The 15,206-nt window shown below is 48.8% G+C and overlaps 1 protein-coding gene across 1 annotated transcript; it reads right to left on the reverse strand.

The window, feature by feature from the left end:
• Window positions 1–132: 132 nt before the first annotated feature.
• LOC118089686 (ly6/PLAUR domain-containing protein 2-like) lies at window positions 133–6,127 on the reverse strand. The gene is made up of 3 exons (XM_035124454.2): window positions 5,939–6,127; window positions 4,001–4,120; window positions 133–1,693 (listed from the first exon to the last, which is right to left on the reverse strand). The coding sequence occupies exons 1-3, from the start codon at window positions 5,988–5,990 to the stop codon at window positions 1,482–1,484; spliced, it is 384 nt and encodes a 127-aa protein (XP_034980345.1). The 5' UTR covers window positions 5,991–6,127; the 3' UTR covers window positions 133–1,481.
• Window positions 6,128–15,206: the final 9,079 nt, after the last annotated feature.

Here is a 15,206-nt window from a genome sequence, read left to right on the forward strand (position 1 = left end):
ATTTACAAGATACAATAATTATAAGAACAAGCCAGAATAAGAGCAGGGAGACAAGAGTCGCTGAACAGCAGGTTAAAACAACTAGAATTATAAGTATTACTAAAGCAATCCTGTTAATAATACCGGTAATAATAATAATAATAATTTATTATTTGTACCCCGCCCATCCGGCTGGGTTTCCCCAGCCACTCTGGGCAGCTTCCAACAAAGATTAAAATACATCAAAATGTCATACATTAAAAGCTTCCCTAAACAGGGCTGCCTTCAGATGTTTTTTTTCTAAATGTCAGGTAGTTGTTTATCTCTTTGACATCTGATGGGAGGGCGTTCCACAGGGCGGGGGCCACTACCGAGAAGGCCCTCTGGGAATAAGAGTCATGTTTCTGAAACACAAGATTTCATAAACGGAATAGTAATTGTGCCTCTAAAAGGTTTGCATAGAAATATAAGAATTGAAATGAAATGAAGAAACACGGACCCCTTTCTTTAACGATGTTAATGACCAAAACCAAGACCTTGTTCTATCAATAGCTCCGTCTTCTCAGTGAAGAGGTGACGTTAAGTAATATGTTCGAATGTTGAATGTGTTGTGTGTGTGATGATGGATACAGAACATAATGTGATTGATAGATGGGATTCTTTAAAAAATACTTTTATTTAAATCCTTAAAACAGCCAAATCTAACAATTCTAACAGATAAGGTACACTAAAACATCTGTTTACAAATGCCAACAGCATTGCAACAAGAAAGGGGCAAGTGCTGTAGAAGCAGAAAGATATTTATTTATTCGCAAACTGTTCTCGCAGTTTTCTATACCGTTCTCAGTTTTCAAGCACCGCCTGTCTCCCGAATGATCCCTGTTACGCTGTACTTGAGGAGCTCAGACCCCACTTGCGGTTCAGAGGTCCTGCCATCTCAAGCCCACCCTGTAAAAAACAATCCTTCCATGTCATTTGAAGGACACCTGGAGCGTCCCTGTCACAACCTCCTATTTCCGAAATCCTTCTCTTCCAGAAATCAGATTGCAAAATGTCGTTAACTTGCACCACTTGGTTAGGGAGGAAGCAAATTTATATGCATATCACCACTCTTGTTTATTTATTGCTAAGGACATCTAGCACTAGGCATGCAAAATGGTTTTGCAATCCTGTTCTGGCCCATCCTCACAACAACCCTGTAGGGGAGGCCTTAAAATATTTTTTGTGTGTGTTTTTAACTGCTAAGCAGGTTACAGGCAGAAGGTGTGCTGGGTGCTGATTATACAGCCCTGCTATTCATTCTTTTGTGCAATTATTTACCCAAAGTTTTCTTGACCCCTTGATGTCTGTTTGAAGGAAGAATGCCAATAAACCTTTGGAAACAGCTTGGAAATTGCTGAAGTTTTCCTGCTCTAGATTATATGGCCAAGTTTTTTTTCCTTTCCCTCTTCTGTTTCCTGGGCGATGTTCCTCCAAAATCCATCCGCCCTCTTCCTGAAGCCTTACAGTCTGGTCCACAGGAGGCCGAAAGTGAGGGCAGCTATAAAAGCCGTGGCGGAGATTGCGGCCCTGGCCTGTTGCCCGGAGCCAATGTTGCAGAGCTCGGTGTCACAGCAGTAGACCGGGCGAGTTTCACCGATCCCATCTAGGTCAGAAGGCACGCAGTTTTTGGAGCAGGATTTGGTGACGGTGATGTTTCCGAAAAAGGGGTATCCTGGAGGGAGAATGAGAGAGGGTTGTTATTCAAAGCAAGGTTGTTATTCAAAGCAAGGTAGCTCAGTCGGTAGAGCATGAGACTCTCAATCTCAGGGACATAGGTTCGAGCCTCACGCTGGGCAAAAATATCCCTGCATTGCAGTGGGTTGGACTAGATGACCCCTGTGGTCCCTTCCAACTCTACAATTCTGTGATTTTATGAAATATCCTGGTTCCTATTGTTAGGGATGTTGGGAGGACGCTCTTTGTTTAGCTGACGGCTTGCTAAATGTCCCGGATGATCTCCCCAAAGTGGTGCATCAATGGGAGCTAATAAACAGGAGATGCACTCCTGATGGCTGGAAATCTCTCTGCATCCTTGGAATGCAATGCGCACCACAGTTTGGGACAGTGACGCTCCCTTGGGAATGAGGAGGCAGAGAAAGACTGAGATAAGGGTGCATTGGCGATAGCATCCCAGGTGCGCAGAGGCGCAAGTTGTCAAGGGCAGTGTGCCTAGCTTGAATATTAGGGGGTACAAATCACAAGTGGGCTTAAAATATATAAATTGATTAATTAATCACTTAGAGCTTCTTACACCCCTGTTCAGGGCTCCTGTAGTGCTCCAGTGTCATAATTTTTTTTAAATTTTATTTATGCTTTTCAGTTTTATACAGTTCAATACAGTAATGTATTTACCTTCATTTTAACATTTTAGAACTTCCCTCTTTCTGTGGTTCCTTAAATTTAATTTTAATATTTTCTGCATATCCAAATTAACTTAACTTGACCGTTTATTCATCTACTTTAAATATACCGTGTTTCTCATATTATAAGTCATGTCTTATATTTTTTTTTACTCAAGAAAATAAGCCGATGGCTTATTTTCAGGGGCGTCTTATTTTTTGCCGAGCCCCGACTGAGCAGGAGCTGGCAAAGGCAGCAGCCCGCCGCCGGCTTGGAGCTCGAGCCGGCAAAGGCAGCAGCGGCGCTTTGCCGAGCTCCACCGAATCAGGTGAGAATTGCGTTCGTACCCCTGCCTTGCAGCCTCCGACCCTTCACCCAGGGCGTTCACACGTGCATCCCCACCCCCGACCCGCGTCCTCGTCTACCGGTACCTGAAAGCTGCGCACGCGGCATTCCAGCACAAAGCCGCCGGCCAGCGTCGGAAGAGGAGAAGGAGGTGCCGCCGAGAAACCCAGAAAGGGGAGGCGCAGCGGGAAGGAGGAGGAGACCGGCGGGGAGGGATCTGGAAAGTTGCTTTGCCGAGCTCCAAGCCGGCGGCGGGCTGCTGCCTTTGCTGGTTTTTGCTCCGTTGGGGGGGGGGAGCAGGAAGTCGCTCGCAACTTTCCGGATCCCTCCCCGCCGGTCTCCTCCTCCTTCCCGCTGCGCCTCCCCTTTCTGGGTTTCTCGGCGGCACCTCCTTCTCCTCTTCCGACGCTGGCCGGCGGCTTTGTGCTGGAATGCCGCGTGCGCAGCTTTCAGGTACCGGTAGACGAGGACGCGGGTCGGGGGTGGGGATGCACGTGTGAACGCCCTGGGTGAAGGGTCGGAGGCTGCAAGGCAGGGGTACGAACGCAATTCTCACCCGATTCGGTGGAGCTCGGCAAAGCGCCGCTGCTGCCTTTGCCGGCTCGAGCTCCAAGCCGGCGGCGGGCTGCTGCCTTTGCCAGCTCCCGCTCAGTCGGGGCTCGGCAAAGCGCGCACTGCTGCCCTTGCTGGGTCCCGCTGGGTCGGGACTTGGCGCGGCGTGCCCTGCCATACCGTACCAGCATGTCTTATTTTCAGGGTATGCCTTATATTTCGCCAGGTCTGGAAAATCCTGCCATGCCTTATTTTTTAGGGATGCCTTAAAATATGAGAAACACGGTACACCCCACTGCCTTCAATGGAGGGAGGCAGCACAGTTCATGAAACTGCCCCCTTCTGTTGAGATGAACAGATCCTCACGCTGGCCGGTGCGCCCAGAGTAGATCACTTGCATGCAACCAGTGAATGCAGGATCAAGGAAGATTCCCCGAGTACCAGTGGTTTTGAATGCACATCATCAAAGTGATTCTTTAACTGTGATTGCAGCGGGTTGGGCTAGATGAGCCTTGGAGGTCCCTTCCAACTCTACGATTCTATAAAAGGCCAATACAGGAACAGAGGAAAGGGTCACTTTAGGCCAGGCTTTGCCAACTTGGCGCCTTCCATAGGGTTCTGGGCTACATCTCGCAACAGCCGGCGCAACCAATGGCCAAATGGGATTTGCGGTCCGAAACCAGGGTGCCCCTGGTTGGCGGAGGGCTGATCCAGGGTTTGGGTTGCATCCCCATGTCCTTACCTGAATCCACCGAGTGCACCGTTATCTTGCAGTGCGTGCTGTCTGCGGAGCAGTTGGCGATAGTCAGGCAGCTGCCGAAGTCAGTGGGGTCTTGGCAGGTGTAACACTGCAAACAGAGCCCTGTAAGAGGAGGGAAGGGAATTAGAGCGTCATGCCTGAAGCTGCCTTTTCACCTCCGGTAGAGGGGCATTGGTTCTGCCTGCACTACACAATTAAATGTGCCCAATCGCTGCAAGGATTGTCAGAAACGGCCATACGCTGAGTCAAACCGCATTGCTCCATCAAGCTCGGCATTTCCTACACTGGCTGGCAGCTGCTCTCCGTGGTTTCAGGGAAGTTTCTATTCCCTGTGCTACCCAGAAATGCTGGGGAATGAACCCAGGAATTTCTGCATTTAAAGCAGCTGCTCCACCACTGAGCTATAGATCTATTTAGGTAAAAGTAAAGGTAAAGGACCCCTGGATGGTTAAGTCCAGTCAAAGGTGACTATGGGAGTTGCGGCACTCATCTTGCTTTCAGGCCGAGGGAGCCGGCGTTTGTCCACAGACAGCTTTCCGGGTCATGTGGCCAGCAAGACTAAACTGTTTCTGGCGCAACGGAACACCGTGACGTAAGCCAGAGCACACGGAAATGCCATTTACTTTCCCGCCGCAGTGGTATCTATTTATCTACTTGCACTTTGACATGCTTTCGAACTGCTAGGTTGGCAGGAGCTGGGACAGAGCAACGGGAGCTCACTCCGTTGCGGGGATTCGAACCACTGACCTTCCGATCGGCAAGCCCAAGAAGCTCAGTGGTTTAGAGCACAGTGCCCCCCGTGTCCTGGACAGATCTGTCTAGTGAGCCCTGATTCATGAGTCGTAAGTCAAAGCTTTCCTTTGTCTTGCACCCTGAGACATCAAGCACCAAGAAACCATGGTTCATGCCACGGAGACTTAGAATCATAGAATCATAGAATCATAGAGTTGGAAGAGACCACAAGGGCCATCCAGTCCAACCCCCTGCCAAGCAGGAAACACCATCAAAGCATTCCTGACAGATGGCTGTCAAGCCTCTGCTTAAAGACCTCCAAAGAAGGAGACTCCACCACACTCCTTGGCAGCAAATTCCACTGCCGAACAGCTCTTACTGTCAGGAAGTTCTTCCTAATGTTTAGGTGGAATTTTCTTTCTTGTAGTTTGAATCCGTTGCTCCGTGTCCGCTTCTCTGGAGCAGCAGAAAACAACCTTTCTCCCTCCTTTATATGACATCCTTTTATATATTTGAACATGGTTATCATATCAGAGTAGAACCACTTACTCAGAGTAGAACCACTGAAATTAATAATTCCAGGTGGATCACGTCCATTAATGCCAATGGGTCTACTCTGAGTAGGACTAACACTGTCTACAACCCCATGTTCTTCCCCTTTGTCAAATGACAGACTGAACGTTCTTATTACTACCAATAATTAATTTCGTTAATTCCCCCGTCACAGAAGCCAATCAAGAACTTACTTATGAGGACCCCACAGCATCACAAAAAAGGCTAAGCCCTGTCAATTCTGTTGTTATTATTATTATTTGTAGATCTGTAGATCCCAGGGCGGCTCACAACAGAAATACAAGATAAAAAACACGAAGTACATAATGAAAACAAGAATGTGAAGAACGCAGTAACCAACCCACCCCTCCCACTTTAGTTGTGATTCCAGCATCAAAGGTGCTTGGGCTAGAAGACCCGTTGCTTCCCTTCCAACTCTACAATGCCACGATTTCTAAGAAATCATAGGGCACCCCTGAGATTGTACAGAGTGCAGCTCCAGATTCTCCATCCTTGGGTGGCCAAAGCCAGCCATGACACCTTGAGGGCAGGGATAAGCTTCTCTTTCCTTCGCGCAACCATTCCAGGTTCACATCCAAGCCGCCGGCAACACCCTTAGATAGAAATGAGTCTTACCAAGTTGCAGGGATGCCAGGAAGGCCAGCCCAAAGGCCAGGAACGCTTTCATCCTTGCAGGCAAACTCTGGAGGCTTCTGAATGAACACTCCCAGGCAGCTCCTCTGCGCCCGTTCCAAGTCCCTGCCGGGCTCTGCTGGGACCTTATTATATACCTGGCCACCGCCCTTTTCCTGTCCTGTGCTCAGCTGTGCTATCTAGGAGAAAGGGCTCTCTCAGTTGCTGAGAAGAAGATATCCCTTTGCTTGCGGCCACACCTCCTTCACCCTCCACCCTGTTCTTCTAGGGACATGCCCAGGAGGGAACAAGAGGGAACAGAGAGGTGTCAGAAAAACAGAAAAGAGAAAAGCACCTGAAGGGTTACCTGGAGCTCATTGCTGGAGATCTGTGCAGATAGTCCTCTCTTGTCTGTTGGGGTCTTGGGCCTCTGACGGTGCAAAAGCCATTTGTGGTGAGGGTAATCGCAGCAGGGAGTGGTGAATTTTTCAACTTCCCACTTCCCAAAATGAGGGGTGCTAAAAACAGGTAGCATGACTTGGGATATTTTGGTCAAATCAATGCAATTTCATTTTGCTTGGTATGTAACATGTGTGTTAAAATTGTACAGAAACCATTAAAAATGATTGCCAAGTACTAGCAGTTATGTATTGTTACTGATTGATTGATTGATTGATATTTAGGATTTTGCCTGACATTTCAGGAGGGAAAAGTAAAAGTCTTTCATTTTGTGAAAGCTGTTTATGTGCTTCTTTGTCAAACGTAGACTCACCAAGCTAGATATTGTGCAATCACAAAAAATAAAAGCAGATTTGAATTCCTCAAACCCCAAAGCATGTTTTGCAAGAAGAAATTTGCAAAAGTTAAGTTTCGGCCCCTGAAATGAAACTAGTACTATGGAAGGCACCACATTGAGCCGCATAAAATGGAAGTCCATCAACCGCACTAAGAAACTTGCACAGGTCTGAAGAAGTGTGCATGCACACGAAAGCTCATACCTATGACAAACTTAGTCTCTAAGGTGCTGCTGGAAGGATTTTTTTAATATATTTTGTTTCCCCTGAAATGAGACACTCTATTAATGCAGCCTCATTAATGCTGCGTAGAGGCGATATTCTGAAAATATTGGCCCATTAAGATTATTATTCCATCACTGTGTTCAAGGTGGTGAATGCAGACGGGTCAATTTCGTACAAAATCAGAGCCCACGGAGACTTCATACAGTAAATGAGTCTCGAGGGATGGAAATGTGGAGATGAGGATTTGGCGAGGAGAGGTTGTCTTTTGGTGGCAGAAGTGTCTTGAGGGGACGAATGCAACACTAAGGCAGGACAATTCAGTACAAAATCAGAGCCTGTGTACATAAGAACATCAGAAGAGCTGTCTGGATCAGGCCAGCATCATGTTCTCACAATGGCCAGCCAGATGCCCCAATGCGGAAACCTCCAAGTAGGATTCAAGCACAAGAGCACCTGTCCCCTCCTCTGCTTTCCAGAAACTGGGATTCAGAAGTATTGCTACCTCCTTCTGTGGAGCCAGAGCATAGCCATTGGGGCTACAGTAGTAGCCACCAATCATAGAATTGTAGAGTTGGAAGGGACACCGAGGGTCATCTAGTCCAACCCCCTGCAATAATAGTCCTCTCCCCTCCGTGAATTCACCAAATCCTTTTTTAAAGCCTTCCAGCTTGGCGACTGTTTTTTGCATGTGCACAGAACCTAGCAGTCTGCTGGTTAACCAGGAGAAATTTCCATTGGCAAGTTCCCACTGTGGCAGAGGCAACTCAGACCTGCTGGTACAGGGCACAACCTGGGTGTATAAGGCATGCTCCCAGGTGTAACTAACATTGCAGCCTTAAGCACAACAGACTTTTTATTCCATTTCCCCAGGGCCTTCAAACTCTGCTGGTGCTTTATATTTTTCGCTGCTCTTTTTTCAACCTTGTTGTACGGTAACAAATCACTCCATCCTAAGTGCTAGTAAATCTCTTAGGCCAAGATGTGGGGACAAAAAAGAAAACCATTCTCCGCTCTTGGCTGAGTTTCTCTCGAAATGTTTTGTCTCGAAACGACACGCCTTCCTAGGCCTCAGGCCAGAAAAAACTTCTTTTTTGGGTACATTTTTGGGAGGGCAGGGTGATCTGGAGAGATAGAGAATAAGGGCCCCACCTGAGAGGGGCACACCTCTCTCACGAATACCTGTCCTTTTGTCAAGGCTTTGGTGCTCACCTGCTGTGAAAGGCCTCTCCTAAACCCAAAGCGACATGCCGCTACGAGGACAATGATTCACGAGGTTCAATATTTTTACAAGTGCTTCTGGGTGACCTCCTAAAACGCCTGATTTTTGTGCCGATTCACGATGATTCATGTCCCCAAAAGCAACAGGTAATTGGCCCAGGGTTCAGCAGACTGGCGTCTGCAGCAAGTTCGTGTCCAGTCTCCACCAAAAATATGAGGAGCAGCAAAGAGCCTGCAAGAATTGTTTAAAATTTTCATTACAAACTTTATTGTTTTATTGTGTTTTTTAAAAATAAAATAAAAAAGAGCAACCAAGAGTTGTCTTCCGGGAGGAATTCAGGCACAGATGTTAAGTCTTGCATGCAGTTGTCCACATGGCATCAACACAGGCTTGGGAAATATTTGACGGTACAGATTCAGCTCACATCCATGCAAGGTCTGCTTCGATCCAAAGTGTTAAGATCATTTCTCCATATTGGCTGCCAGGGCCGTCTTTAGCATACCCGGTGCAGGGGTGCAAAAAACTGCCCGGCATCCCCAATTTTTTTTTGGGGGGGGGAGGCCAAAGTTGTTGAGCTTCTTTTAGGGGGCAGCTCAGAGTTGTTGAGCATTTTTTTTTGGGGGGGGCACGCAACTCTCTCCCATGCCGCTGCGGGTGGAGGGAGGAGAGCAATCCCCACAGAGGCTTGGAAGGGAAGCTGTGCGCCTCCTGTGAGCAGTGTGCGTGTGCTGGGGAGGCCTCTCGATGGCCCACCAATCACAGGTGCGCAGGAAGGCGTAGCTGGCTGGCTGCCTCAGTGCCCGCAGCAAAAAAGCCTGCGGCATTCCAACAGGCTCTGCACTGCTTGGCACAGCTGTAGGCTGGCCTGGCTCTTCAATCCCCAGACTCTAAATCTTGGCCCCGGCCCGGTGCCCCTGAGAGCCCGGCGCCCAGGTGCCCCGCATCCCTAGAACCTATGGGTAAGCTGGCCCTGTTGGCTGCTGTGACTGAGGTAGAAGGGAAATTACTGCACTACTGTGAATAATCAATATAAATCGAGACCATATGGAGCCTGCAAGAATTGATGTTAGCTATTGCCCAGTGGTAAGTGGAAGCCGTATAGAGAGTGGTCTAGAATTCAAATCCTGCTTGCTGGTTTCCACAAAGATGCATCTGGTTGGCCATTGTGAGAACAGGATGCTGGACTAGATGGGCCGTTGGCCTGATCCAGCAGACTACTATTGTGTTCTTGAGATTAATTAGACCAGACATCCCCAAACTGCGGCCCTCCAGATGTTTTGGCCTACAACTCCCATGATCCCTAGCTAACAGGACCAGTGGTCAGGGAAGATGGGAATTGTAGTCCAAAACATCTGGAGGGCCGAAGTTTGAGGATGCCTGAATTAGACCCTTCTGTATCCAGCACTTTTCATGGCTCCCCCTCCCTCACATTTCCCTGCTCTGGGACCGCCACTCCTCCAACTCAACCATCCTCAGAAAACTGGAAGAACCTCTGTTTTCTGAAACCACACCTCCCATTCTCCCTTGCTGACCCCTAATCCTGAAGCTACCTCCTAAGAGTTTCACCATATATTCTGGCATATAAGACGACTGGGCGTATAAGACGACCCCCAACTTTTCCAGTTAAAATATAGAGTTTGTGATATACTCGTCGTATAAGAAATACGACCCGGCGTATGAGATGACCCCCGACTTTTGAGAAGATTTTCCTGGGTTAAAAAGTACTGTAGTCTTATACGCAGGAATATACAGTATCTCTTTCTCTTCCTTCAAATCATTCAAATGCACAATTCATCCTCCAGTAACCTCAAGGCTGTATTACTGCAATGGGCTCTATGTGGGTCCACTCTTGGAGACTACAGCTGGTGCAAAACACGCCGGTTAGACTGTTGATGGGGGCAGATGGCATAATACACATCTGTTCCATTTTAAGGGGGACAATCCGGATTGACAGAAACCTCTCCAGTTTAGGAGGTTGCATTTTGGCTCCCGTGCTCAGGCCACACCAAAGCGCGGGACCAAAAGCCGGGTGTTTTCTCGTACTGCCTAGTGGTGCAAGTCAGTTGGCTCATACCAGAGTGCAAGACCAAATATTGGAGGGTATGAGACCAGTTCTGACATTTTTCCACAGGCTGCCCATATGCTACCTGGCCCAGTTTAAGGGTCTTGTATTAATTTGCAAGGTCCTTAGCAACTTGGATCTGGGATATCTCAGAGACTGCCCGATACCTCACATTGCTGCTTGATCACGGTGGTTGAAATGAATAAAACCCATTTCTTCTGCTTGAGCCATTCACTAAACCCTTTAATCCAGGGTTGGGGAGACTGGATCTGGGCAGTGACCCAGATCTTTATCTTCTCCACCCACCCCACCCAATGGACCAGATTTGACAGGTGGGTAGACTTGTTAGTGAACAGGCCATAATTCCTACCATACAAGTCAGACTAAAACATTCAGTATGCAGTCAGCTAAAAGGCATGTTTGCATCCATCATACTTTGTGCAGTTTAGTGGTTCTGCTGTGCTACCACAATACTTCTGAATGCCCATTGCTGGAAACCGCAGGAAACGAGATGGCTGCTCTCAGGTTCGAATCCTGCTTGCTGGATTCACCATGAGAACAGGAGGCTGGACAAGATGGGCCATTGGCCTGATCCAACAGGCTCTTCTCCTGCTCTTATGCTGAGCTCTGAGCAGGAGATCGAAACACACAATGTAAGTGGATTCTGTAAAGATTTCGTGATGGAAATCGCGTAAACCCTGTCTTCTGGGGTAAAAAAACCCTCCTGCATTATCAGAGGTCATAATTTCCCAGGTCCTGGGGTCCTGAAACGCCTGCCTTATCTCAGCAGCCTCGGGGAGAAGTTATGAAACAGGTCCATTAAACTCAGGTCAGTCCATGGTTTATGGATTGGAGACGTCCAGCTAGTGTTTTTCCAGAGCAGAATGTCCCCTCCAGTCCCAGTGCTTGTCAATTGGGAAGGGGTGATGATGGGACCAGCATCCATGTTTGACCTAAGACTCGCCAGCATTTTAAACTATAAAACCATGCTCTAATGTGCATTGCTCCCGCCTGACGTTCCAGTCAGTCAGCCGGGCCCTGTCCACTGCCAGGATACTCCATTGCATCCCCCTTCCCACCTGCATTTCTGTGCCGCCAACCTCTGCTCTACTTGTGCCCGAACCTTGGAAGCAAAAGGAATGACAATGGCACATTTATTTGCATCAGTGGGGGGGGGGGAAGAGAATGTAAGGCAGTGACTTCGAGGGAAAGGCAGAATCTGCCACTTTGGGGGTTTTGAAGGTTGCTCATACTTTTGAAGGTGGGCCTCGGGTGGTGGTGGGTGGACAGGGAGAGAGAGGGGGAAAGATGTAGTAGTAGTAGTAGTAATAATAATAATAATAATAATAATAATAATAATAATAATTAATTTATTATTTATACCCCCGCCCATCTGGCTGGGATCCCCCAGCCACTCTGGGTGGCTCCCAACAGAATATTAAGAGCACAATCAAACATTAAAAACTTCCCTGTACAGGGCTGCCTTCAGATGTCTTCTAAAAGTCAGATAGTTGTTTATTTCCTTGACATCTGATGGGAGCGCGTTCAACAGGGCGGGCGCCACCACTGAGAAGGCCCTCTGCCTGGTTCCCTGTAACCTCAATTCTTGAAGGGAGGGAACCGCCAGAAAGCCCTTGGAGCTGGACCTCAGTGTTCGGGCTGAACGATAGTGGTGGAGACGCTCCTTCAGGTCTACTGGGCCGAGGCCGTTTAAGGCTTTAATGGTCAGCACCAACACTTTGAATTGTGATCAGTAATATTCTGGGAGCCTATGTAGGTCTTTCAGGACTGGTGCTATATTGCCTCGGCAGCCACTCCCAGTCACCAGTCTAGTTGCCGTATCCTGGATTAGTTGCAGTTTCTGGGTCACCTTCAAAGGTAGCCCCATGTAGAGCGCATTGCAGTAGTCCAAGTGGGAGATAACTAGAGCAATTGTTGGCATCCGTCTGACTCAAAAGACAATGGAGTGCATCACCGAGGGCAAGGTCAAACCGCTACGTTAGCAAGCCTGGGCAGTGTGTGTGGAGGTCCTGGGCTGCCAAGGCGATAAGCCCCCGCCCCTCTCTGCCTCGCTGTTGTGGTCCAAAGGAAAGCAGAGCAAAATGTTTGGCACTAGCTTGGCTGCAGGAGTTGCTAGAAGGAGATGTACAAGGCCCCATCCAACTGTCTTAGGGACTCCAGATTTACTCCTTAGCCTTTCCTTCTCTTGAAGATACCCTACAATGCAGCAGAGGTTGAGGGCTGGGCTCCCTTCCCAGGCTGACAACCCCATCTGCCCCTCACTTCCCTCCAAAGCACGTGCAGAATCCACCTTCTTGACCATTTTTGTCAAGCTCAATGCAGCAATATTTCTGCGATATCTCCATGTGAACTTGGAAAGGGACTTAATCAGTGCTATTTTTCTAGAAAAAGAGGTGCAAGAACTTTCCACCTTCCTTGTTCTCTTACAATAGCAATGGGGCCCACTTTGACAGGTGCCAGAACCGAGTTCCGGTGAGTTCTGGCTGGAAAAAAAATTAGCTCTGGGCTTAATGTTCCCTCTGGGGGTATTAAAGTTTGCATTCATAAGTGTTTGGGTTTCGTAACGAAAGGGCAGGGCTCAATTTTCGTCAGGCACTTGTAAAACGGCTCTCGGTTTCTGCCAGGGAGAATGATGTGGAACAATAGAACCTTCTTCCTCTTGTTTGGGTGACGAGGCAAGGGCCACGATACAGTCACCCGGGTTCCCTGGGGCAAGGTGTTGCAGGCTGGCTGGTGTTTTTCCAAGCCGCTCAGGCAGAATGTCGCCTCTCCCTTTGCACCGCCACCCATGAACGCCTGCAGCCCTCTCCACTTGCGTAAGACCACCCACTGAGACTCTGCACCAGGCGGCAAAATCACTGGACCCTAGAGTCTCGATCCAGAGTGTCTGTGTGACTAATAAAGAGCCATGGGGAAATGTTAAAGGGTAACAGGCCATATGAAACAATACCTCGCTTTGACAGGTAAGATGAATTTGGCTGCAACGAAGGAAGGCTGCCTTGTGCAAGGTCAGAGCATTTGTCTCTCACAGAATCACAGGGCTGGGAGGGACCTCGGTATTCATCTAGTCCAACCCCTTGCAATGCAGGATCAGTGTTGACTACTGCAGCCAACACTTTGAAGCCAAAATCCGGGACACCATATTCCTGGGCGTCATCTTCCCGTTCTTTATCACGAGAACATGGTGGCCATTTGGGTTGCTGTGATCTCGTGCAATTTCGCAGTGTGGTTTCCACCTTGAGGGTTTTTTTTGGGGGGGCACAACGCCCAAGAATGCACATTTGGGGGGCACCGCATGAAATTGCAGCCCCCCCAAAAGCTTTCCTTGGGGAGAAATGGCGGCATGAAATCGTGTGAGATTATGGCAGTAGTCCTCTTGCAGTAAAAAAAAAAATGGCATGTCCCAGTTTTCCTGGCAAACTTGGGGACTTTGCAGTGGTAGAACACCTGCTTTGTATGCAGAAGATCACAGGCTGCCTCTCCAGCATGAACCCCAGGGGGAGGGTCTCACTGGCTGCCAGTCACAATGGCTCTGCTCTGCCATTGGAGGCTGCAAGGCTTCTGAATCCCACAGGAAGTCACAGGAGGAGAAAGTGGCTCTTCTGCTCAGGACGTGCTTGAGGGTTTCCTATTGGGCATGTGGTTGGCCCCTGGGTGATGCGCTAGATGGGCCATTGGCCTGATCCAGCAGGCTCTTCTCATGTTCTTATGTGTGCCCACTGTATCCTTGGAAGGAGAGGTGCATGCTCACACAGATAGAGCTGTTTATTGAGCAACATTTGCTTTCAGGCGGCGTTCCCAAACTCCCCCACCCTTCATGGACCACTTGAGAATTGCTGAGGATCTTGGTGGATCACTTATAATAATAATAATAATTTTATTATGTATTGCCCATACATCTGGCTGGGTTTCCTGCCTGTTTTGATTAATATAATGTGCTGCCATGGGGAAGCGGGTGGCGCTGTGGTCTAAACCACTGAGCCTCTTGGGCTTGCCCATCAGAAGGTCGGCGGTTCAAATCCCCATGACGGGGTGAGTTTCTGATGCTCTGTCCCAGCTCCTGTCAACCTAGCAGTTTGAAAGACCAACAGTGCATGTAGATAAATAGGTACCGCTGCGGCAGGGAGGTAAACGGCATTTCTGTGCACTCTGGTTTCCTTCACGGTGTCCCGTTGCGCCAGAAGTGCCTTAGTCATGCTGGCCACATGACCCGGAAAGCTGTCTGCGGACAAACTCCGGCTCCCTTGGCCTGAAAAGTGAGATGAGCGCCACAACCCCAGAGTCGCCTTTGACGGGACTTCTCGTCCTTTACCTTTTTAATGTGCTGCACCATATGCCGCATGGTTTTTAATTGTCTTTTCATTGCTTCTTTTCTTCCTTGCATTTTGTTGCATTGCAATTTGAATCCCACAGAATCAGATCCCCCATAGAGCCACCATTGGGGAGAATGCTGTCACACTATGGTCTTGCTTTCGGGTCTCCCGGAGGCATCAGGCTGACCACAGTGAGAACAGGATTTTGGACCAGATGAGCCTCTGGCCTGATCCAGCAGCCAGGCCCACCTTAGGTTCTTCTTCTGAATTAGCTAGAGCCAAAGTTGGAGAAAAGTTCCTTGGCAACTTATTGCCTTGGCTGCAGTCTCCCTCCCTTCCTCTGGCCATCAAGAGTGCCGACTTGCCACCTACATCGAGGGGGTCCTGTGTTACATGACACGCCCCGCCCTGCCCAGCTCCCAGGTGCTTGTCCTATATTGAGGGGGCCGAAGCCCCTTCCGCCCCCTATAATTGGTGCCCTTGGTGGCCATGATTGCGGGCATTTGGGGAGGTGGCAGTAAAGAATCCTTAAAACCTTGCAGCCCTGAACTAACCCTCTGGGCTATGAGCTGGCAAGTGTAAGACCAGCGGTCAGCAAAGTTTTTCAGCAGGGGGCCAGTCCACTGTCCCTCAGACC

This window comes from Zootoca vivipara, chromosome 8 (assembly GCF_963506605.1).
Source record: "Zootoca vivipara chromosome 8, rZooViv1.1, whole genome shotgun sequence".
NCBI classification, from domain to species: domain Eukaryota; kingdom Metazoa; phylum Chordata; class Lepidosauria; order Squamata; family Lacertidae; genus Zootoca; species Zootoca vivipara.

Bases quoted from the DNA above. Each gene is read 5' to 3' on its own strand.
- LOC118089686 (XM_035124454.2), bottom strand. From the start codon at position 5,990: ATGAAAGCGTTCCTGGCCTTTGGGCTGGCCTTCCTGGCATCCCTGCAA. The intron at 4,121-5,938 runs GTAAGACTCATT...CTCCTCTTACAG, and splicing joins CCTGGCATCCCTGCAACTTG to GGCTCTGTTTGCAGTGTTAC. The intron at 1,694-4,000 runs GTAAGGACATGG...TTCTCCCTCCAG, and splicing joins GGTGCACTCGGTGGATTCAG to GATACCCCTTTTTCGGAAAC.